Source organism: Hoplias malabaricus, chromosome 9, assembly GCF_029633855.1.
Source record: "Hoplias malabaricus isolate fHopMal1 chromosome 9, fHopMal1.hap1, whole genome shotgun sequence".
Classification (NCBI taxonomy): Eukaryota; Metazoa; Chordata; class Actinopteri; order Characiformes; family Erythrinidae; genus Hoplias; species Hoplias malabaricus.
Genome location: NC_089808.1, coordinates 44,159,353 through 44,184,150, shown reverse-complemented (window position 1 = coordinate 44,184,150; position 24,798 = coordinate 44,159,353). Strand labels below are relative to the sequence as shown.

General features: G+C 40.0%; 1 protein-coding gene across 1 annotated transcript in view; it reads right to left on the bottom strand.

Moving 5' to 3' along the window:
* LOC136707085 (NACHT, LRR and PYD domains-containing protein 12-like) overlaps positions 1-24,798 on the bottom strand; it is a 37,572-nt gene that overhangs the window by 9,585 nt on the left and 3,189 nt on the right. The window contains exons 3-6 of the mRNA XM_066680967.1: positions 11,901-12,647; positions 5,853-7,877; positions 1,907-2,077; positions 1,266-1,436 (exon numbers count right to left, since the gene is read on the bottom strand). Coding sequence (XP_066537064.1) covers positions 1,266-1,436; positions 1,907-2,077; positions 5,853-7,877; positions 11,901-12,647 — 3,114 coding nt within the window. The remainder of the gene's footprint in view (positions 1-1,265; positions 1,437-1,906; positions 2,078-5,852; positions 7,878-11,900; positions 12,648-24,798) is intronic.

Genomic DNA, 24,798 nt, shown 5'->3' with positions numbered 1-24,798 from the left:
GCACTCATGGTGAATAACAGATAGTGTAATCTGAGATATATTACTGTGAAGGAACAAACGCTGAGCTGAGTTTACACCCATATTATCTACAGAGGGAGTTCACTCTCACCAATTTTGTTGCTGTTTACATCCCACTTGCAGCCAGTGCTGACATTTCAGATGATGCCATATTCTCACATATCCTGAGACTTCAGACTTGGCATCCAAGCTCTTTGTTTACCATCTCATGAAATATCAATCATATCTCAATCTCCACCACACTATCACCAAAATGCCACCCGTTTCTTATCTGTGCACCTAGGGAGAACAAAGATCTGGATCTTCTGTAGCAGGATTGGCCTTATCGAAGTACTGCAAGCCAAACCGGTCATGTGGATATTACCAAAGCTCACTGTTAATGGCGATGGGTGGAAGAAAGGACCCACCAGTGACATGACAGATCTAGGAGACTTTCACAAACAATGGAGAGGGAGTCCCAATGGATTGTCCGACATGTGCAGTGTGACCCCCACAGCCACAATTGGACATTCAGTGAGAAGTGATGCCCTCCATGTGTCATCCTGTTAGTGCAGCACCACTGGCAGACACACTCTGCCTTTAGGTTTCAGTATATGGTACTTCTAGTGTTAAACACCTAACTCTAAACTCAAAACACTTAAATAACTCAGTGAGATTTTGTCCTAGAAACACAATAAACACAAAACAAGAAACCATGAACAGTCTACTTTTCAAATATATACTGAAACAAAATATATGTTTAGTCCATTATTAGAGAAACATAAGGCGCACTTCATGGAACATGGAAAATCTTAGGTTCACCAGTTTCCACTGCAAAATGAAAGCAGCTGCGTTGCTAACGGGCTGGGTGTGTGCCGTGGGACATGCTAATGAGAGTTAAACTTATTGTGACCTCTAATGTTTAAACAATGCAACTGCATTAATAGCATAATAAACAGAAGTGATATTGTCTGTCTCCACATTTTTGCACTGATATGCATCATGTCATAATGCTTTATTACAAGTCTAGTGATGAGTCCCATTTTTCTCTTGGTGGGACATCTAACAAATCTGTGTGTGGATGCACCATGGTCAGCAGATCGTAGATCTTTGTTGAAGTGAGTCCCTTTCTCCTTTCATGCTTCCAAATCGATCTGGCCATTTGAGCCTCAGATGTTTTTAATAGGTACATTTTTTAAATAACATCACTGATTTACATGGTTTAAAATAAGTAGGTAAGAACTGACTAAATAAACCATGAACCTCACCTGAGAGTCTCCAGTTTACAGGGTGGACTCTTCAGTCCAGCAAAGAGCAGCTCCACTCCTGAATCCCGCAGGTTATTGTTACTGAGGTCCAGCTCTTTCAGGGAGGAGTTTGACTGAAAGCCTGATCCCAGAGATTCACAAAATGTGTACACAATACTACAGCTAGCTAATCTGGGGGGAAAAATGACAGAGTACATATACAATTGTAAACACAGTGGATATTATAGAACTAGAAAACTGTCTTTATTTGAGTTTCATATCATAGTATTACATAAAATATTTTATAAAATAATTTCTACTGATAATGATTGAAATGGGTCTGTTTCGCCTTTCACTTGGGCCAATCCTTGATTTCCTGTTTAGACTTAAATATAGTTTATTAATTAATGTGTAATCTTTCACACCCGGTTTACTGTGCAAAAGAGAATACAAGCTAAATAAATAATTAATACTAAATTTCACCTGAGTGTCTCCAATTTACAGAGTAAAGGATAAAAGCTGTGCTCAGACCCTAAAAACAGAGAATTTATACTTTTTTTACCTGTTTTATTAACTCTAATGATACATTCATACAATTCAGAATTTTCTTTCAGTAGCGCAATGAATTCGCACCAAAGACTAATTAAGCTATGAAATTTTACCTGAGTGTCTCCAGTTTACAGGGTGGACTCAGTCCAGCAGAGAGTGGCTCCACTCCTGAAATGTGCAGCTGATTGTCACTAAGGTCCAGTTCTTTAAGGCGACAGTTTTCTGACTGTAGGGCTGATCTCAGCATCTCAGAGCAGTACTCTATTAGAACAAAGCCAATCAGTCTGCAAAAAAGCATTTCACGAATGTGAGGTTAAAAATATCTTACATCAACATGAGGTGAAAAAATAATGATGTTGATTTTCACTAATAAGCCCTAATTTTACACAATATTCCTGAAATTGTTTAGTAAGGCATGCATGTAGTATGATACAGCTCTGTCCATAATGGGAGTATTTTAAAGTTTTTATTTGATTTAGACTTGAATTTTACTCTGGGATCAATAAAGTATGTATGTATGTATGTATGTATGTATGTATCTATCTATCTATCTATCTATCTATCTATCTATCTATCTATCTATCTATCTATCTGTGAGGAGCTCAATATGTATGTTTTTCTTCCCCTTCTGCTGTTGTTATTTGCCACAGATTGGAACAATGACAGTCAATAGTTGCCCTGAGTAACCAATGAGGAAAACACATTCCTGAGCAAAGTTAAGCATAGTTTTTTTTTTACATACGTGAGGTTTTTGTGTTGATATTAATCTTACAAAGTTAAATAGGCTATATGACAAATATCTAACTTTAAAGCTATACTCTTAACTTTGTGTCACACTAATCTGTGTCTCAGCATAAAGCCAGAAGCTTGGTTTCCATCCAAAACATCTGCATATATTTTGCAAAATAAAGACATATCAGTTGTGTAATATTGGGAGCTGTGTTTCCGTCCACTGCACTTTTGCAAATCTTCAGATGACGTAGCCTCTGTGATCAGGGTTGGCATCGACTGAGGGAGAAGGAGAGTTCTGAGCAAGTTGTTTATATCAAAAACACACTTTATATCAAACAGCTTGATTTAATATTTACTTGTTGGATGTCTGTGTCATTTCCGTGGTATAGAGCTTGTTCTTAAATGTTTTGAGAAGAAAGTAAAATGTTGTCTGTTTTGTCTGCAATATTCCACACATGCACTAAAATAAGAACCTTGGGTGGTGGGTAAAGTGTGGAGAGGAAAGAAGAGGAAGGGGGAATCAGTTAAAAGCCCATGGTCACGGTGTCAGTCTGGGCCTCTGAGGGGGTGCTGTTCACCAGCTGAAACGTCATAGTTTATTCAAAAAACACTTTCCATCACCCTTTTGTGCATTTGCACTTTACCAATATTGTAACTTTTCCACTTCATCTGAGTGTAATACACTCTTTGAGATATTGTTTTTTTTTGGCCTTTTATCATTCAGGTTTTTTATACACTTTTTCAATGTTCACAAAAACTGGCTGGAATACACTCTACAGTCACATCGTGTCTATCTCTGTGATTTTTTATAGGAAACATTCCATTCATTTCAACATTATTTGCTGCAACATGCAAATTTTGTGCTCACAATTTCCTGTGAAATTAGATTGAAATGAAAATATTGTCTTTGAAGTTCACAGAGTTCACAATTTTGGTGAATTTTGACACAAATTAGCATATTGGACCAATAGCGCTGCTTTTCTGTCTGTGTAACATATGATGAGCTCTGTATGGTCTCTGATTGCAACACCAATAAAAGTTACTGATCCAGGCTAAACAAACTGCAAAATCCCAGTGTAACAAGGGCTTATGCCTCTCCTTTTTAACTACTCTTAAGTAGCACAATATGAATATGATTTACTTTCTCTCATAAGAAATTAGACGTTTTGGATTTTTATCTTCAGAAATGTGGCTGACCAGGTTACCAGCCTCAGATCTAACTCTGACAGCATTTTCCAACAATATGAAAACCTAATTTTGAAGCGTTCAGCACATTTTCACCAACACAATAGGTTCTGGAACCCAAAATGTTTGCTGGGGGAACCAAAGAATTGCAGGTTTTTCAGAACAAACCGTGATGACATCTGTGGGTGTGACTAGTTACAGGAGCAAGGAGCAATGGTGACAGCATACAATGGAGCATACACTGTAGTTTTCTACATCTTATTGCAAAAAGTTGATCCACGTTTGCTTTTTGGAGAAAAACAAAGGTCTGTGACAACAGCACAAATATTTGCAGATCATCTATAAACTCTGCCATGTCACTTCTGTTTACTGCCACTGTGCAGCACCATCTGTTGATAATGTATTCTGTGACATATCTTCGGTTCCACTAAAACTGGTATAAACGCAGGCTGGTTCACTGAAAAGCACCAAAGTTCTTATAAGCCAGAACAGAACCAGTTCAAGAACAGTTCAAGAGTTCTTTTGGTGGAAAGGACTATGAGATAACATTTTTCTGATGCATAACTGCCTGGAAAGGGGAATCCTAAAAATGACACCCCAGGCTTATTTATGGTGGGAGGTATGCTCCAGTCAGTGTGTATTTGACCCCAGCCAAAGTTGCACAAACAAAGAAATATGTGCATTTGTATATATTTATATAATTTTTGAGTAACTCCACTTCACTGCTCAGATAATAATTTTCTTTCCTTTATACTTTCCCTCCCTGCTCCCCCTGTCCATGTCTCCCCTTCTTGCTCCTCCTCCACTCAATGCAACCTGCACTCCATTTCTGGCTTCAGCTACCTTGACTACTCTTCCCCAACTGGCTCTTGCTCTTCTCTCTCACAGATACTTTCCTTTACTCACTCTCATCTGCAATAACCTTTTATGTCCTCTATCATCCAGGCCTCCAAGATCCTCACAATCTGTCCCTTGTTCTCCGCAGCAACTGGAGACAACTAAGAAAGGCAGAGAGAAGGTGGAGGAAATTCCAACTTGACTTGAATCATCATTCAATTGTGAACTCCTCAATTGTTCTGTCTGGAGATGCAAGGCGCCTTGGTGTGTTTTTGGGTGACCAGCTATTGTTCACAACCCATATCGTGAACCTGACTCGGTCATGCAGATTCCTACTGTTCAACATCCAGCAGATCTGACCCTTTCTTTCTCAGGAGGCTGATTAGGTGCTTATCCAGGCTCTAGGCATTTCAAGGCTTGACTACTGAAACCATCAGGCCCCTTCAGCTGATCCTGCAGCCGCATGGCTTGTCTTCAGTCTTCCAAAGTTCACCCACGTCAATCCACTGCTGCACTCTTTACGCTGGTATCCTTTAGCTGCCCTCTTCAGGTTTAAAACTCACATGCTTGTCTATAAAGCCAAGAATACCTTATAGCAATGGTCAAGAGGTGAACTGCACCTTGAGTCTTTTGAGCTTCAAGTACAGCTCGACTTGACCTGCCAACCCTAAAGTCACACGGAGGACTAGAGTCAAGACTTTTTTCAGTTCCTATGCCCAGATGGTGGAACAAAATTCCACTGGCTGTCCGAACAGCAGACTCTCTTGCGGCCTTCTCCATCTCTTTGTGACCCACTTAGCACTTATCTGCACTTAACTCCTTTCTTTCTAGGTATGAGCACTGACTAGTTTTTCCTTCTAGGTTTGAGCACAGACTAGATTGTACTGTGAATTGCACTTTGTTCTTTCTAGGTATCAGCACTGGTCCTTGTTCTGCAAAGACAGGTAAATGCAGTTCTTTTTTTCTGATTTCATAACTTCTTTATATGATTTCTCTTATATTTTTAATTCTTCATTTTTGTTTGTTGTTTTTATTACTTTTATTATTACCATATTTATACATTTTATGTGTGCAGATCTGCTCGACTAAAAAAAGTGCAGAACAAAATATTTTTCTACCCAGCTATCCATTTAGAAAAGTGTATACTGAGTGCACTTATCAAAAGCCTACTTAAAGCAAATAAATAACAAGTAAACCAAAACAATGTCCTCAGTCATCACATGAAACGCTCTATATTTATATATTTAAACTGTGATATAAATGTAAATATGAGAGATATCACTCTGATGTAGATGTAACACTCACCGAGCTTTTCTGCAGACAGCCACAGCTGGGATAAGTCTCCTATAACCCTGTTCTGATGTGCTGAATTTCCCCAGGTCCAGTTCATCCAGCTCCTCCTCTGAGGTCAGGAGAATGTAGGTTAGAGCTGAACAATGTGCAGGAGAGAGCTTCACTACTGAGCGCTTCTCTGAGTTTAGATACTCCTTAATCTCTCTGGAAAGAGACTGATCTTTCATCTCAGACAGACACAAGAACATATTGATGGAGCGCTCTGTAGAGATTGGATAAAAACTTGTTTTAATAAACTGTTTGATGTGCTTCATGGTTCTCTCTGGTCTCCTGTGTGTGTGGGTCATTAGACCCTGTAGGAATCTGTGATTGGACTCCAGTGAGAGTCCCAGCAGGAACCGGAGGAACAGATCCAGGTGTCCATTCTGACTCTCTACAGCTTTATTCACTGCTCCCTTCAGAAGATCATCCAGAGAAACCTTCTTAAACTGAACTCTGGATGCATGTGTTTCAGAGCTACTTTCATCATCAGAGCTCTCAGAACTGTTAAACGTATAATGAACATGCAGAAAACACTGCAGTGGCTCCATGATGTTGTTCTCATAGCAGTGAAACACAAAGACAGCAGCCAGGAACTCCTGAAAACTCAGATGAACAAAGCAGTAGACCTTCCTCTGGTGGATCACACACTCCTCCCTAAAGATCTCAGTGAAGATCCCAGAATACACTGAGGCCTCAGTGACATCAATGCTGCTCTCTCTCAGGTCCTCTTCATAGAACATCACATTGCCCTTCAGCAGCTGTGTGAAAGCCAGTTCAGCCAGTTTCAGAAGCTCAGTTCTGTTGGACTCCAGAAGTTTCTTTGGGTCTCTCTCCTCTTTCTCCTCATACTTCTCCTTCTTCATGTTTGTCAGAGTGAGCAGGAAGTGTGAGTACATTTCAGTCAGAGTTTGAGGGATCTCTGTGTGACTCTGTGTGATGATTCTCTGAAGAACAGTGGCTGAGATCCAGCAGAAGACGGGAATGTGGCACATGATGTGGAGGCTCCTCGCTGTCTTAATGTGGTAGATGATCTTCTGGGCTTGGTCTTGGTCCCTGATTCTCTTCCTGAAGTACTCCTCCTTCTGGGGGTCGGTGAATCCCTGAATTTCTGTCACACGGTGGATGAACCGAGGAGGGATCTGATTGGCTGCTGCTGGTCGGGAGGTGATCCAGATTAGAGCAGAGGGAAGCAGATCTCCTCTGATGAGGTTCGTCATTAACACACCCACTGATGATGTCATGGTGATGTTAGACACTTTCTTACACTGTTCAAAGTCCAGTGGAACTCTGCTTTCATCCAGACCATCAAATATAAACACAGCTCTGAGCTGGTCATATATCTCTGGGTCCAGATCTCTGAGCTCAGGATGGAAGGCACACAGAAGTCCATGAAGACTGTACTGATCATCTTTAATCAAGTTCAGCTCCCGGAACGGAAGCACAAACATGAGATCCACCTCCTGATTGGGTTCTCCTTCAGCCCAGTCCAGAATGAACTTCTGCACAGAGACAGTTTTTCCAATTCCAGCGATGCCTTTAGTCAGAACACTTCTGATCTCCTGCTTTTCTGCTCCTTTATCATATTTTCTGTCTCTGAGTCTGAGATCTTCAGCCTTCACTCCTCCATCAGGACCTTGTAGAGGTTTAAAGATGTCTGAGCAGTGGATTGGAACGTCCTGCTGGTGTCTCCTGGGTGTTTTCTCCATCTGTAAAACCTCATGTTCTTCATTCACTCCTTCACTCTCTCCCTCGATGATGTAGAGCTGAGTGTAGACTCTGTTCAGGAGGGTTTTATTCTCTGGGGTTCTGATTCCCTCAAATAAACTCTCGTACCTGTTCTTCAGGATGGTTCTGTGTCTCTCTGAAACTCTGTGAAGAACATCATCTGCTGGTTGGTGAGACCCCTGCTTTATGGTTACTTTGCATGGATGAGGAACTGGACAGGATCTAGATCTCTTTCTGCACTGACCTTGGAGCTGATCATTCATCCTCCAGCTGAAAAAGACAAAATGTTAGAGTAATTGTAAGAGTCAGAAAGAAGTCATATATAATAAAATCAAAGCTGTTTCAGTAAAGCTGTCATGCTCTGGCCCTGTCTCGTGTTTTCCTGTGCTAGGAGCGCATGGTTCTGTTTTTGTTTTGTCCAGTGTCTCTGCCTTAGCTCCGCCCTGTCGTCAGTGTCTCCACTTGTGTCTCCTCTGTAATCCTGCCCCCTGTGTATTTAAGTCCCTTTGTCACAGTGTTTCTTTGGTGGACATTACCGTCCTAGTCTAGTCTGTTTGGAGCTCTCTCCTTGGTATGTTTGTAATCCTCTCTCATCCATTTGTACTTTCCTTGTATCTGTCTGGTCTGTTTATGTATTTGTATCCCTCTGGTCTGTTTATACCTTGTTTGTATCTTTCAGTCCTTTTCAAGAGTGGTCTGTTTGACATGCTGTGGTCTGTTTGTACTCCTCTGATCAGTTTATACTTTTGTTCTCCTCTGGTCTGTTTATAAATGCCTGTGTCTTGTTCATACCTTTTAGTATCTCTAAGCATCCCTTATCTAGGTCTATCGGCATAAGTATTCCTGTCTAAGTATCCCTATCTAGGTTTGTCTGTTTAAGTATCTTTGAACCCTTGGTCTGTCTGGTCTGTTTATATCCCTGTAAGCCTTGGTCTGTTTATCTTTGATTCCCTTGGTTTGGGTTTAGTCAGTAGTACTGTGTCTGTTTAATTTAGTCCAGTATTGTTTTTCTCTGTTTTGTTCAGTTATCTTATCTGTAATAAATCTGTGTTATTGTATTTGTGGCCACCTCCGTCGGTCCACCCAGTTGTGACAAAAGCACTACCTGGTAGAAATAAAACACCAGCACAAAAACAAATCACACAACCAGATTATCACCAGTGCTATACAGCTGAGGGTGGTTGTGATGATGATTTTACCCACAATATACAATCTAACTATTACATCTGAAATAGGGATTGTTGGTATCTAAATTTTTCATACAACTTCAAATAATTAACACAGTATAGGGTATTACAATGGTTGTGGGGGTAGGGATGCCCTGGCGGTCTATGTGAGCCTTGGATCTGTGAGTGTGGGTCCAGTGACCATTGTGCAGTTCAGCTCAGCACAGCATGACCACAAACACAGTAACCCCTTTTCTGAGAGAGCAATTTTAAGCGATTGATGCTGGAGGAACTGACATGTTTGAAAATAAGCTAAATAAAATGATTCTACACTGTTTAGAAGCACAGCTGGCCAGCTAACAGGCACTAGTGTTTAGCACAACACAGCAGATGGTTTTCCAGAGAACTGAACAGTTTTACTCTTAAACCTCCTAACCCTAATCTGAACTATTGTTGCTAATCTGTGTACTTCAGTTCAGAAGCTCCTTAGTTATTGGTTGTCAATGTCTTATAAACTTCTCCAAATATTATGTAGTTAAACATGTCACAAAAAGTGATGTTCAATACAGATGAAGAAACTAGATTAATTCTTGTTTTTATGTTTATAAAAATGTAAGTTAATCTTAAAGCAAAATTTACCCAAGGGTTGCATTAAGTCTATATACTAACCCCTGTGATTGCTAGGTGTTGCTAATATGGGAACTGAGAGACACTATTTTGGAGTCTGTCTAATCTGCTGCTTGCTTCTGCTATAAAGGGATATATGGACAAAATGGCTTGCTTGGTCTATACAGCACCTTGCATGTCTAGGCTGCTGAACAGACTGAATGAGCTGATCACCTGGGCAAGAATGAAGTTCAAGCCATGAAAACAATGAGTCTTTCATTGTAGAAAGGAGAGAGGAATGATAACATCATCTTCACCATAGGTAGGAAAAGAATCACCTATAATGTAGACTTGACTATAAGTCTGGGAAGACAATATATGTCTAGTCTGTCGGGGAAGGTGATACTCTCAACAAACCTGGTATAGACTGATGGAATCCAGCTACTGGGAAATTACAAAGTGTGGTGATAAAACTTCATCCTGTAACCAAAGATTTGGTGGCTACTGAAACCTTGTAAGCAAGATGGTTGCCAGACCCAATGCCTACATCTGCAAGTGGCTAGGGCTCCTTGGGTCTTCCCAGCAGAGCTTTGTGTGTGTAACATATTCCAGCTACCCCTAAGGTCTATCAATCTTGGTTACAGGCAATAGAATGCAAGGCTGCTGATAGAGCTGAAGGAGACCTTAGATGATACTGTTAAGAATAGTGGAGAGGGCAGTACTGCAGCACCAGGAATTATGGGTAGTGTAAGCAAACAAAGAATGTGTCAGAGGAAGCAGAGGAAGCCTGTTTCTGGCTATGACTGACAAGAGAGGAAAAGGCATGGAGAGCTGATAACTGCTGAAGGAGGCTTAGCTGCAGTGAGTGGCAGGGAAATATTTCTATAAACTGTTCTGGTGTAAGGGGCACAACATCAAAGATTGGTAGTCCTTAGCTGACAACCCTGCACCTAAGAAAGCTGGTAAATGTGGATGTACACCAGACTTATATCTGGGCAGGAACAAATTCAGTAGACTGAGAGTCTACTGGGATGGATCAAATGGAATGAAACACAATTCAAGAGACAAGATGAAGACCCTTTGAAGTGTAAGTGTGGATAGAAAAATCAACAACATGCATGGTAACCCATATTCACATGGAAAGATATGTGTACCGACAAGTGGGAACCAGGGCCAGGAAAAAAAAACACAGGGCCCAATATTGTGAAGACAAGGTGTGCAGAAGGCAGCTAGCTTTACAAACATTGGAGGAAAGCCAGTGAATCAGAAAAAGAAGTCATGAAAGCCCTCTAGGATGACCTCAATGAAAATTGCTAACCTGCCAAAGGCAGAGAATATATATATGTCGATGGTAGAAAAGGAAACAGAAGAAAGAGCAAGCTTCTCCAAAATTTCATTTTGATATGCACATGTAATTTTTATGGAGAAATGCTGTGTGTCAAATCAAGGACTGAATATATTCAAGGAATACATTCACAACCAATACAGTGGCCCTGTACGGAGGGGAGCTCCAAGTTGTGTACCCAAGCCTACAGAACCTGATCCTAAAGGCCAGGTCATCAGCAGCACCTGGTCAAAACAAAATACACAAGTTTAAAAGAACTGCCCGTGAGTCTTAAAAATGCTTTAGACTCTTTTGAAAACAATTTGGTCCAAACTGTGTCACAAAGGGGAGTAACTTTCTTTATTCCAAAAGAGAAGACCACCAAGTCAATTAGGCAATTCAGGAGCATAGCCCTACTGAACGTTGAGGGGAAGCTCTTCTTGTCAGTCTGATGGAGAACAGGTACATTGACACCAGCTGCAAAAAGGCTGTGTGCAACAACTTGCAAAGATCTGATCACAGATCCAATCCACCAAGTGGAAGACCTGAATGTTGTATGACCAAATCTGGCCAGTGCCTATGGATCAGTACCACATCAACTCATTGCTAATCCTCTGGACTTTTTCTACATCTCAGGTAACATAAAAGCCATAATAATGAAGTATGTCCATGACCTGAAATATGCTTCACATTACACCTCCAAGTGGCAGTGGCTAGAAGTTGAGATTGCAATGTGATATTCTATCTCTCCTATCTTTTTCATAACAGAATCTGAGGTCATTATAAATTGGAGTGAGGCAGGTCATGGGTGGAGTCTGACTACCAGTGGGTGCAAGGTTTCCCCCCATTCACAATTTATATGGACAATATTTCTTGTTTGCTGTTTGACACCTTGCATGTCCAGGCTCTTGAACAGACTGGATGAGCTGATCACCTGGGAAAGGACAAAGTTAAAAATCATGTGAGACTTTCATTATAGAAGAGAGAGGAATTATAAGATCATCTTCACCATTGGTGGGAAAAACATCCACTCCCCACATTGTAGATCTGACTAATCAAAGTCTGGAAAGATAATATACATCTAATACATCAGAGTCAGGGAAGAATAAGATGTGTGTGTGTGTGTGTGTGTGTGTGTTAATGCTCTTTAAATGCTGTGTTATTATTCTTATTTGGCACTGGAGGGCAGTAACTCACTTTGAGCTGGAGGGTTCATCTCCTTTGCCAAATGAAGGAGGTGTGAATAGGGATGGATCACTCTTCCCAGACACACAGCTGGGTTCCATCCTTTTACCGCTGAATACAGGAGGTTTGGTTATGGACCAGTCACCCTTCATAGACACACAGCTGGAGTCTCCTCCTTTACCGCTGAATACAGGAGGTTCAGTTATGGACCAGTCACTCTTCATAGACACACAGCTGGGGTCTCCTCCTTTACTGAATACAAGAGGTTCAGTTATGGACCAGTCACTCTTCATCGACACACAGCTGGGGTCTCCTCCTTTACTGCTTAATACAGGAGGTTCAGTTATGGACCAGTCACTCTTCATAGACACACAGCTGGGGCCTCCACCTTTACTGAATACAGGAGGTTCAGTTATGGACCAGTCACTCTTCATAGACACACAGCTGGGGTCTCCTCCTTTACTGCTTAATACAGGAGGTTCAGTTATGGACCAGTCACTCTTCATAGACACACAGCTGGGGCCTCCACCTTTACTGAATACAGGAGGTTCAGTTATGGACCAGTCACTCTTCATAGACACACAGCTGGGGCCTCCACCTTTACTGAATACAGGAGGTTCAGTTATGGACCAGTCACTCTTCATAGACACACAGCTGGGGCATCCACCTTTACTGGATACAGGAGGTTCAGTTATGGACCAGTCACTCTTCATAGACACAGAACTGTGTTCTGGAGAATTTGACTTCTGTGTTTGCAATCTGGAAAACACCACACATACATTATTTAACACTTTTCTAAACATTTATTTACAACCGTCCTCCAGACACTGTAGTTTTCTATGATATATCAAAATAAAATATTCTGAGATACGCTCAGATCACAGAAAAAATTTACTGTCTGATTTCCCATGTTATAAATGTTATTAAATATACAGAGATCAGGTTATAACACAGAACGGCACAGATCATGATATAAGATACACAGAGATATTAATAAACTCATAATTTAATTGGATTTCACAATTAAAGTGTTATATTTGCAAGTACTAGTATTCAACTTATCTTTATACACACTTATTCCATTTTTCAGTAGAATATTCATGCCCGTTGCACACGTGTGTTGTAAAATCACCCCTCAAAGATCTAGCGTGAATCAGCTTTAATTTTCATGCACATGGCAAATATGCAAATGCAAAGTCACAGAGATACACTGGGAGCACACAGGCTTTACACAGATCTATACAGGACAAAGAGCTCAGAGGAGGCTGGAATATGTTCCTTGCCAGAACTGTGGATGTGAATTGTGAGACATAAAAAATATAAATATTAATATTATTTTTTTTGCAGCTGTCATATCTGTTATGTAACTTTGAATTGTTTGTGCACAGCTTTGTTAAACTGTTATATAGTAACCATGACAATGGCAGTAACTTTAAAAACATTTATAATTTGTTTAAAGTTGACGTTTAATATTTAGCGTGTAATATTCAGATGTCATACAAAACCTTTGTACAAACCAGTTTAAAATGCATCAGTGCCAGTTGTGTTTCAAATAAAGTGAATATTTTTGTTGTCTTCCCAAAGTAACAATAATTATAATCATATACAAGTATATATTTTACACATTTGATTTAGTTTAATATTTTGATCATGATGTTCAGAGTTTGTATTGATTTCAATAGATAGAACCTGTTATTAAAACTTTCAGAATAAAAAACGTCAAGGAATAAAAATGTAAGTAAAAATACTTCAGGTAATAAAAATTCAGATTTTTATTTATATTATAGGGGGGCTGTCAAGCTGAAGAAAGAGTCCTATCAAGCCTGTTTGGCTCAGGGGACTCCGGAGGCAGCTGACAGGTACTGACAGGCAAAAACTCGGGTGTGGGAGGAGTTCAGTGAGAACATGGAAAACGACTTTCGGTCGGCTCCGAGAAGTTTAGTCTATGTTTAGTCAGTGAAGTCTATCACTGGGGCTGAGGTGGCCGAGGTGGTAGGGAAACTTCTTGGCGGTAGGGCCCTGGGGGTGGATGAGGTTCGCCCCGGGTTCCTCAAGGCTCTGGATGTTGTGGGGCTGTCCTGGTTGACACGTCTTTGCAACATCGCGTGGACATCGGGGGCAGTGCCTCTGGACTGGCAGACTGGGGTGGTGGTTCCCCTTTTTAAAAAGGGGGATCGGAGGGTGTGTTCCAACTATAGGGGGATCACACTCCTCAGCCTCCCCGGTAAGGTCTATGCGGGGGTACTGGAGAAGAGAGTCCGACTGATAGTTGAACCTCGGATCCAGGAGGAACAAAGCGGATTCCGCCCCGGTCGTGGAACACAGGACCAGCTCTTTACCCTCGCTAGGATCCTGGAGGGTGCATGGGAGTTTGCTCAACCAGTCTACATATGTTTTGTGGATCTGGAAAAGGCATTCGCCCGTGTCCCTCGGGGTATTCTGTGGGGGGTGCTCTGGGAGTATGGGGTACTGGGCTCTTTACTACGAGCTATCCAGTCCTTGTACAAACAGAGCAGGAGTCTGGTTCGTATGGCTGGCAGTAAGTCCGACTGGTTTCAAGTCAGAGTTGGACTCCGTCAGGGCTGCGGCGTAGCCAAGTGGCGGAGGGTGTCCGGTTTGGTGGTCTCAGGATTCCATGTCTGCTTTTTGCAGATGATGTGGTCTTGTTGGCTTCATCGAGCCGGGATCTCCAGCTCTTGCTGGGCCAGTTTGCAGCCGCGTGTGAAGCGGTAGGGATGAGGATCAGCACCTCCAAGTCCGAGTGCATGGTACTCAGTCGGAAAAGGGTGGAGTGCTCTCTCCAGGTTGGAAGTGAGATCCTGCCTCAACTGGAGGAGTTTAAATACCTTGGGGTCTTGTTCACGAGTGAGGGAAAGATGGAGCGTGAGATTGACAGGCGGATTGGTGCAGCGTCAGCAGTAATGCAGGCTCTGTACCGGTCCGTTGTGGTGAAGAGAGAGCTGAGCAGAAAAGCAAAGCTCTCGATTTACCGTTCAATCTACGTCCCAACCCTCACCTATGGTCACGAGCTTTGGGTAGTGACCGAAAGAACGAGATCGCGGGCACAAGTGGCTGAAATGAGTTTTCTCCGCAGGGTGTCTGGACTCGCCCTTAGAGACAGGGTTAAGAGCTCGGACATCCGGGAGAGACTCGGAGTGGAGCCGCTGCTCCTCCACGTCGAGAGGAGCCAGTTGAGGTGGTTCGGGCATCTGGTCCGGATGCCTCCTGGACGCCTTTGTTTGAATGAGCATTGGACCAGTTTGGGCTATGACACTACAAGTGGATATTTATTGTTAAGCGGGCTATTTATTTTGAATAAACACCAAACCTGAGTTAAAATATAGCACCTTTATTTGAGTAGGTTGTGCGTTGCTATAGAGAGCACAGTAAAATAAACAGCAGTCAGCTAAATTAATCAGGTAATTACAAATAAATATACAGCCTGTAGGTTTAGTCCATTTAATACATTAAATAATTATCCAGCAATATTTAACAAATAATTATTTATAAAGCAGTATATTTTATAGCGAAATTTAATGACAAAATCTTGCCTCCAGTGGGTGAACTAGCCACTGCTGTGGTCAGTGCTGCTTCATCTGTGGTTGTGCACATGCACTATGCTGCAGGGAGGGGACTGAACGCAGGTCACCAAACACACATGCAAGATATACATTAAGAAATTAATAATAATTACATTATAGATGTTAATATCAAAAGTGCTGGGCATTAATAAATTCCTTGCGTTTACGTCCATATCCTCGTCCTCCCTGCAGCCGTGACAGAACACCAGACAAAGGAGCACTCAAACCACAGGGGTATATAAATACAGGACAAACGAGGAACACCTGCAGACAATAATGGGACAGAGGCAGGACTAAGGCGGGACTAGGGCGGAGACAGGAACAAAACAATAACAGAGAGCCATGTGCTAAGTAAGCACGTGGTGGGATCAACAAACAGGACAGGGCCAGGATGTGACACCTATTATCTTGTTTGTGAGGAACAAACATTGCAGCTTGAAATAAAAGTGAAGAAGTGGCTGGAATGTTACATCACGTAACACTGTGTTACATGATGGAGTTCTGCATTTTTCATTCTCAAAAGACATTCTCTATAAAATATTTTCTCTATAAACAGGGAATTCCATTGACTACCATCCTGCATTTGTAACATGATTTTCTTTTTCCATTTACTTCTCATAAAAAAATTGAACTGACTGAGACCTGTGGAGGTAAGCTAGTATTCCCCAGTTACACTCATTTTCATTTGCACCACACGTATTAACACGGCCAAAACCATGCACTTAGGTTAAGTAGGTGGTTATACGATAACACATACACACACACACACACACACACATACATACATACATACATACATATATATATATATATTTTTTTTTTTTTTTTTTTTTTTTGTGGTGGTGATATATGAGCTGAGGGTCTGGGGGTTAAGCTGATGATGTCATCTGCATACCATGTTCTGTCTCAAGGTGCCATTGAGACGTATCACCACACCTTGACATCTAAGATTCTGAGAAAATGCTATTTTCTCTAGTTTCTCTAGCTCTGTGTCTTTTAAGGAAGAGTGGTATGTCAGATGTTTTATTGTTTAGTTTTGACCTGAGGCAGGACTAACTGACTAGTTCCTAAAGATCTGAGAGCTCTGCTCGGCTCATATCTCTTTAGCAGATCTGATAAATACACTGGTCCTACCCCATTTAGACATTTATAGACCAGTAATGACACCTTAAAGTCTATTCTGTAACAGACTGATATCAAGTGTAAGGATTTGAGGATCTCACTTTTGCTCCTAGTGAGAACTCTGGCAGCTGAAGCTGTTTAATGGTCTTTTTTGGAATTCCAGCTAAGAGACCATTACAGTAATCAATGCTAGAAATAAAGGCATGGATACGTTTCTCCAGCTCTGGTTTAGTCAGAAAATCTCTAATCTACTGATGTTCTTAAGATGGTAAAAAGCTGATCTAGAAACTGCTTTAATATGAGACTAAAACTGAGATCTGAGTCCATTAATTCACCAAGGTTGCGAGACAGTTCTTTAGATTTGAGGGCTCTCGAGTCCAGATACGCAGCCAATCTTTATCTCTCGTTGCTGTTTGCAAATAGTATAATCTCAGTTTTATCTTTATTCAGCTGCAGAAAGTTGTGTCCCATCCAGTTAGTGATGTGTTCAAGGCACTTGCTTTATGAGTTAACTGGACCAGAGTCATTTGGGGACAGGGCCATGTAAATCTGAGTATCATCTGCATAGATGTGATAGGAACAGCCCATAGTCCTGTAGAATCTGGCCAAGAGGAAGCATGTATACATTAAATAAAAGTGGACCAAGAATAGAACCCTGGGGGACACCACAGGTTACTGGCATTTTCTCTGAAATATTATTTTGTATTTCTACAAAGTAGTTACTGCCTTCCTGAGAGTCCAACCCAGTTTATGTGTCTATCTATAAGAATCTTATGGTCAATGGTATCAAAAGCAGCACTAAGGTCAAGAAGTTATAGAAGAGATACCTTTCCAGCCTCTGTATTTAAGTTAATGTCATTAATTACCTTGATTAGAGCAGTCTCAGTGCTGTGATTAGACTGGAATCCAGAATGGAATTTGTCTATGCTACTGTTTATAGACAAGAAACTTGTGATTTGCCTGAACACTATTTTCTCAATGATTATGCCACTGAACGGTAAATTAGAAATTGGTCTGTAGTTACTTATCTGAGATGATTTTAAATTGTTCTTTTATAGAAGAGGCTTTACAACTTCAGTTTTTAGTGAGCTCGGAAAGACCCCTGACATGAGTGAGGTGTTTACAATGTGGAGTATGTCTGGTGTAGTGTGAAACACACTCTTTAAAAATTTGTTTGGTAGTGTGTGGAGACTGCAAGTGGATGGTTTGAGATGATTAACTGTGTCAATCAAAATTTCATTATTAACAGTACTGAACTCTGACATTTTAACTAAGGAGTCTTTATGAGGTGATGGAGAGAGTACAGACTCATTGTTGGATATAGATGTACTAATCACTTGTCTGATATTCTGAATTTTAGTGTTAAAAAAGAATGCAAACTCATTACTTCTCTCAGTTGATACTAATTCAGGGGACATTGGTGTGGGTGAGTTTGTAAGTCTGTCGACCACAGCGAAGAGGATTGCCGTGTTTTGCATATTATAGTGCCGTATTCACATAGCTTATCTTTGTAGATTTCTTTGTGAATATGAAGACTTGTTTTATGCCATCTGCGTTCTGGCTTGTGACATTCCCCCTTTTGGATTTGTAGTGGATATGATGAATGTGTATTAATTTCTAATAAGAAATGTTGACTTTCTGAAGATGTGATTTTAAATACCCAAGCTTTTGCTAGTTTTCAGAGACATCTCTAACCAGGAATGTGAGATTAGCATCCAGAGCAGGCTCGTAAAACCTTTTAACTACCAAAACAACGGTACAACTGTTATTTAACCTGTACAGGCTTTACATGCGCAGCTTTGATGTTGGGTTTTTATAAGCTACTAATTCTCTCTCGGCACTCACATAGCATAGCATTCTTTGAATTTGGTTATCAATGTCTGTACCAGGGCCTGATACCTGAGAACAAAAAATGTGTTATAATACGGCAGCTACAGTTTTGTTTGTTTATTTAATTGTTTAATTATTCATTTATTTATTTATGTTTTTGGAATTTGCTGCAGGTTCTTTAAGCTTTTGAATGTTTTGCCGCAGACTGATTATAAAAAACGTGAAATAAACAAAACGTTTTGCTTATGCTGATATGACATTCAGTTGCGTTGCTATATGATATACCTAAATGGTTTTTTTTTGTTTAAATTATATCTTCTTGTGTGAAAAAATATTGTCACAAATGTGTGACTAGTGAAATCAAAAATATACAATAAAACAACAAGTATTTTTCAAGATGTACAGTTTTTGTTATTTTTCTCAAGTCACATGATTGAAAGTGCCATTTTTATAAAATTAGCAAGCAATAGAAATTATATTGTTTATAGGAAAACAATCTTGTTTACATTACAGGAAAGTTCTGTAGGGCAAAAAAGGTAAAAATCTACATTTTAACAATAGTATGATACCGTTTATTTAAGGGTTTCATACTTTAAAAGTACTAAATTATGGTTATATCATGTATATATAAAAAACAGTAGTTAACTGTACATTTTCACCACAGTATCAGTTAATTTAACATTAAGTTCCTGGCAACCCTGCTGCCAGTTCTTTACTGTTTTTTTAAAATGAAATGTTTTACACGGTGTATAACTTTGCACGTTTATTTCTTTTTACTTTCAGATGTGTAGTCTAGGGAAGCACAGAAGCTAGATGTTTAATTTAGAGCCCATGTGTAAATAGCTCATTTTGTACATATCTCACCAAGGTAAGATTAGCCACCGTTTGATTTGAGAGTGGGTTTTTTTTTTTGTATGTTCTCCAGCTAGTGATGGAGTTTAGATCAATTATTGTCTTTTGTTGCCTTTATGTTAGGTAAATAAAATTACTTTTATTTAAATTACTTTTAAGTATTTGTGGGTTGATTCGCTGGGGTGTTTTTTTTATTTGTTTTGTTTTGTCAGCACATGGCTGACATTACGGAGTGAAAGAAAATGTTTGTGCTTGTTTTACACACAAACTATTAAAAAATTAAATTATATGAAAATACTTAAAAAATACTATGCTATTATAGCATTTTATGTTTGAACTGAAATATATATTTTTGTGTTAATTTCTCATGTAAAATTTTATCTCCACAAAAAAAGGTTGTTTTTGAAAAATATGTAAATTAATTTTTGAGGCTGCTTTGATCGTACTGTTGAAATTACAATTTTGGGTAATTTATTTTTAGCCTATTTCAACGTTTGATTTTAAAAAAGGCATTGTAATATTAGCAAATGCATACATCTTAAATACTAGTGCAGTACAGGCATAATAAAATCATGTGAAATTAAACAATCTTTAGTGAAATGGTACAATATTAGGTATTAGGCATGGGGAAAGTTTTTAATATGAAATAGTTTCATTCAGTTATGCTAACTTCGTTTGAAGTCAGCACAGTGTGATGTTTGTGACATTTTCATATTTTTTGATTTAGATAAAACCCTAAAAAAATCACAAACTACATTACGAAATATGATTTGCATTAGTTTTAACTTTATAGTGGTGTTATTTCCAACAATTGACCAAAAACAAATTCAGAAAAAAAGTCCAAATGTTATTTCACATCGGAAACTCTGAATTAATAAACTATAAACCCTGAGTTAATAAAGTCTAAACCTCTTCAGTGGGAAGGCATCCCAGGAAATCCAGGATGTGTCCTTCACAGACCCCTGGACCCCTGAGGGTTCTCTCAGTGCGAAGGAGCAGCGAATCTTCTCAGAGCTCCTCACAGAGCTCATGCCAATAGAGGATGGTGGGGACATAGATTGATCCAATAATTGAGAACTTTAATTTATTGCTCATCTGCTCTTTACCACACAACCGACTGGAACCAGGACCTCATCACTGATCTAGGACAGATCCTAACTCTGGTCCTGGAGGACCCAACTGGCCTGTACATTGTTTTTCCTGCCCAAAGTAAATACACTCATTACCAACCATTTCCTGAGATGAAGTGGGTATGGAACAACAGGAAAACACAAAAGTTCAAGGCAGAAGAGTGTACCATGTACAAATGTCTTGCAAAAATTGAGGTAATTGGGAAAATACATTTTCAGAGCACTGTATAAAATGACCACAATATTAGCCTTAAAACTTACCGTACTTGTAGAAGGACTGTACGTATTAACATTTGTTGTAATTTTCTTTTTTATTATTTTATTCACCATTTTAAATAATTGGAAATATCTTTTGAGTTATTGTAACTTTTACTTGTTCTTTGGTTAAATCTGATACTTCTTAATTGCTATTTTGATCTTTCTTAATCTATTTTATCCAAAATTTTAATAAGAGTAAACGTGTAAGTTTTAACAATCCTATGATGATACTTACTGACACTTTGTTTTATAAATGTGCTTTAAATAAAGTTGCCTTGTTTCGGTTTAGACACTTCTTATATATTAGACATATTCTTATATGTGCCTCAGTCAGAGGAAAGTATCCTCCCTCTGTTTTTCAGTAAATCATCTATACTTCTTGACTTCAAACATGAACCTGAACATAGGAATGTTAAAATTAGTGATGGGTTGGTTTTGTGTTTAAAGTGGTGTACTACATCTTTACAGCTGAACAGAAATGTAACAAAATCCCTGACCAAAGCTACAGGTTATAAAAACATGACTAGAATGATGTTCCACATTCCCGACAGTAGAGCTCCACAACTCTTGTTTCATAAGAAGAGAAACCCCTGCCAGCGGGAGGAGAGCCCTTGACCCAATAAATATGAAGCTGTTAGTCAGTAAACTGGAGATTAATTGGAATGTTTACCTTCGTCCACACTTGAGCACTTCCAAACATTTACTGAACCATTTACTCTCACACCAGATTAATTCAGGAAACATTATAACAATGCATTTAATGTATAACAGTGCATACAGTGGTGGTAAAAACCTACAACTATAGAAATATTAAATTTAATCAGTGTAAGTAATAATAAATTCATTCATTCATTGTCTGTAAGCGCTTATCTAGTTCAGGGCGTCGGTAGGTCCAGAGCCTACCCAGAATCACTGGGCAAGAGACAGGAACACACCCTGGAAGGGGCATAATAAATATATGTTTTAAATAATATTAAGTTTAAACCTATAATTAACACATCTATGTGGCTAGGTGAAGTCTAACATTGTGGAGACTGTGTCTGATTTCTCCAACGTAAGAGAGGACACAGAGAGGAACAAGCCTGTACTCTCAGAAATACACACTTCACTCACACCACACACAGGCCCCTTGCCCTCCACCAGTCTAAAGGATTTTCACTTTAGAGTTGATTTGACGTGTTAATCAGTTTTTGGTCTTCTCTCAATAAACCATTTAGACTGCTTTTACTGTCCCCAAGGGGAAATTTCACTGATACAGGCACATCTTAAAACATCCTGAGTTCTAAGAACTAAGGCAGGAACAGTTACTAAACCTGCAAGTGACCTTCATGGTGAAGAGAATGAGGAAAACAACCTCAGAGAGTCAGTCTGGATTTCTGTCCTGAGATCCTGGTGGCCCAAAAAGCTCACTGTGTCTCCAGACCTGGGAGGAACTCTCCAACAATGTCAATAAAATAACAGTCTTCAGTGGATACAGTGCAGCCCTCAAAACAGAGTGAAAGAGTGATAATGGGGCATCCAGCCAGGACCAGCCTTTAGCCTTACAGGCTGTTTCCTCATTCTCCACATTCCAACAGCTCCTCCCATCCTCTGGCTGGATACAGAGCGTCCTGAGTCAATGGCAAGACCTCCTGAATGTTGTTTTTTCCTCTCCTCATATGTAGTAAGTTCTGATGATTGTAAACGTGCATTTGCCGAACCTATGTTGGACCCATATACATGTTTATGAGGAAAAATAAAGGAAGTTTCAACTTAAAGCCACATCTGCTCATAGGGCCACATTCAAACTGACCAACATGATTGATGGAATGGGCAGAGCCGTTGGCGCACAGACTGGGACTGTGAGTAGAAGCTTCGATTCCATCAAGGAGCAACTAACGGCTTTGAACACCAAGATTGAATGTTTGGAAGACCAGTGCAAAATTAGAACTTTGAATCAGAGGGACTACTAGCTCAAAATTCAGCTCAGGTCTCTGATTCTAACAAGCTGAACTTTATCTGTTTTGGCTGCCCCTGTTATCAGTGGCCTTGGCTGCTGATAATTTCAACTCCTCCAGAAGGAACGGTCGTCATGGAGATCTGCTGCTCCTCCTGTCTGAGATGCGGGCTCAAGGACACGTGACCGCTACTACATCTGGACATTTTCACGAACTGAACCTGCCCCCCCCCTTTCCCCCTTGAACATGCCTCCTACTGCTTTTGTCTACGCCACTGAAACTATTTGTGTGTATTGCTTTGTGTGCTAAAGGTGTTGTTTTTTTTCAAGATCACACACTGCTTCTTAAGGCACAGTCTGGGACCTTCTTTTTTTACCACCACTTCCCCAATGTTAATCCAGGTGTTTCTTCTAACTGTACGATGGCGCGGGAAACCTGCTGCGGTCACGTCTGTTGCACACACTTAACCCCTGTTTATGTGAGTGTACAGACGGAAGCTAATTTCGCTGCAATGTTGTACTTGTATAACTTTGTATGTGACAATAAAGATCCTATCCCATCCTTTCCTATCCTAACATGTCAAGAAAGGTAGTAAGATATTACGTAAAATTGTATTAGTAAATCAGTATTTGAGGCTGCCATTTATTTAAGTCCATCACCTGTGTTGCTTAAGTTTCATTACTGACAGGAATTTTCAGAACGTTAGTGCTTTCGTATTGTGGAATAATTCTGTTATGGACTGTACTCTTAGGTTCTGTTGCCTCTCGTGGCCAAAATCAATACAGTCCAACATTAAATGTTTTATCGTAAGATGTATTTGGCCTGTTGCACAATATCGGTCTGGTTCTCCCTCACTTTGCCATTTGAAACATGAAGGAAGAGAAGAGCTGCTATATCTGGGTGCCCCTCACTACGGGATCGAGGAAAACCAAATTAGGAACATGCACATCTACTTATTCATGCAGTTATCTAATCAGCCAATCATGTGGCAGCAGCTCAGTGCTAATGGGGCAGGAGCTCCAGGTAATGTTCATATCAACATCAGAACTGGGAGAAACAGATCTCAAGGATGCTGATCCAGGCCTGATTGAGTCGGACAGGCTGGTTTTGTTAAAGATGAGCCCAGCAGCAGGAAGTGGATTATGGAAAAGGAAAACCTATTCACTATTAATAAAATGTTTTGTAACTGTACATTTTATGTAGTGAACTAATTTACAAAACTTCAGGAATAAATATGCAAACTAACATGTTAATTCAAGTGAAATATCCAGCAGCTGAAAATATAATCCCAATTCCAAAGAAATCAGAACGCTGTGCCAAGTGTAAATAAAAATAAAATACAGCTATGTTCAAATCATTCAAACCTTATCATTAATTGAAAATAGGACAAAGCTAAATGTATTTAAATATTTAAAATGTTTTAAAAACATTCACACTGAGAAGTTTTTAAACAAAATATTTGCCCATTATTAATTTGATTGATTGACTCTTTTACTAAGGAGCCGTGCTGTTTTAATCCGTGCAGAATGTGGCCTGGCCTCGTCTCACTGAAATAAACAATGATGCTCCAAACTCTTTATATATCGTTCAGCATCAACGGTGCCTTCACAGATGTGACAGTCCTCGACGCCCTGTGCACCAACACCTCCTCCACACACACACACACACACACACACACAATCACGGGATGCTGGCTTTTGAACAGTGTGTTACAATAAATGTGTTCACAAACAGTGGATTTGGGAAGTGTTTCTGACCCATGCCGTGACTTCCACTACAGAAATCTGTTTTAAATTCAGTGCCATTTAAAGGCCCGAAGACCACAGGGAGCTATTACTGGTTTTGGGCTTTGTCCCTTGTGTTTACAGATGTTCCTCCAGATTCTTTGAAACGTTTGATGATGTTATGTGCTGTAGATGAAGAACCCCTGGTTCTTAATTATTTTAAATTTAATAAACATTATCCTGAATTATTTCACAATTTGCCCACAGAGTCTTTACTTCTGTATCTTTACTTCTGTAATGCCCCTTTCACAACTGCGTGATAATCCAGAAACCTTCTGGAGTTTACTCTGTGTATGAATGTGACAACCCGCCATATTCATCCCAGACATTACCTCCTCGCGCCCCGGTAAAGACTCCGGATGAAGTCAGAGCATGTGAGAACGCAGCAGGAAATGTTCCAGAGTTCCTCCTGCATG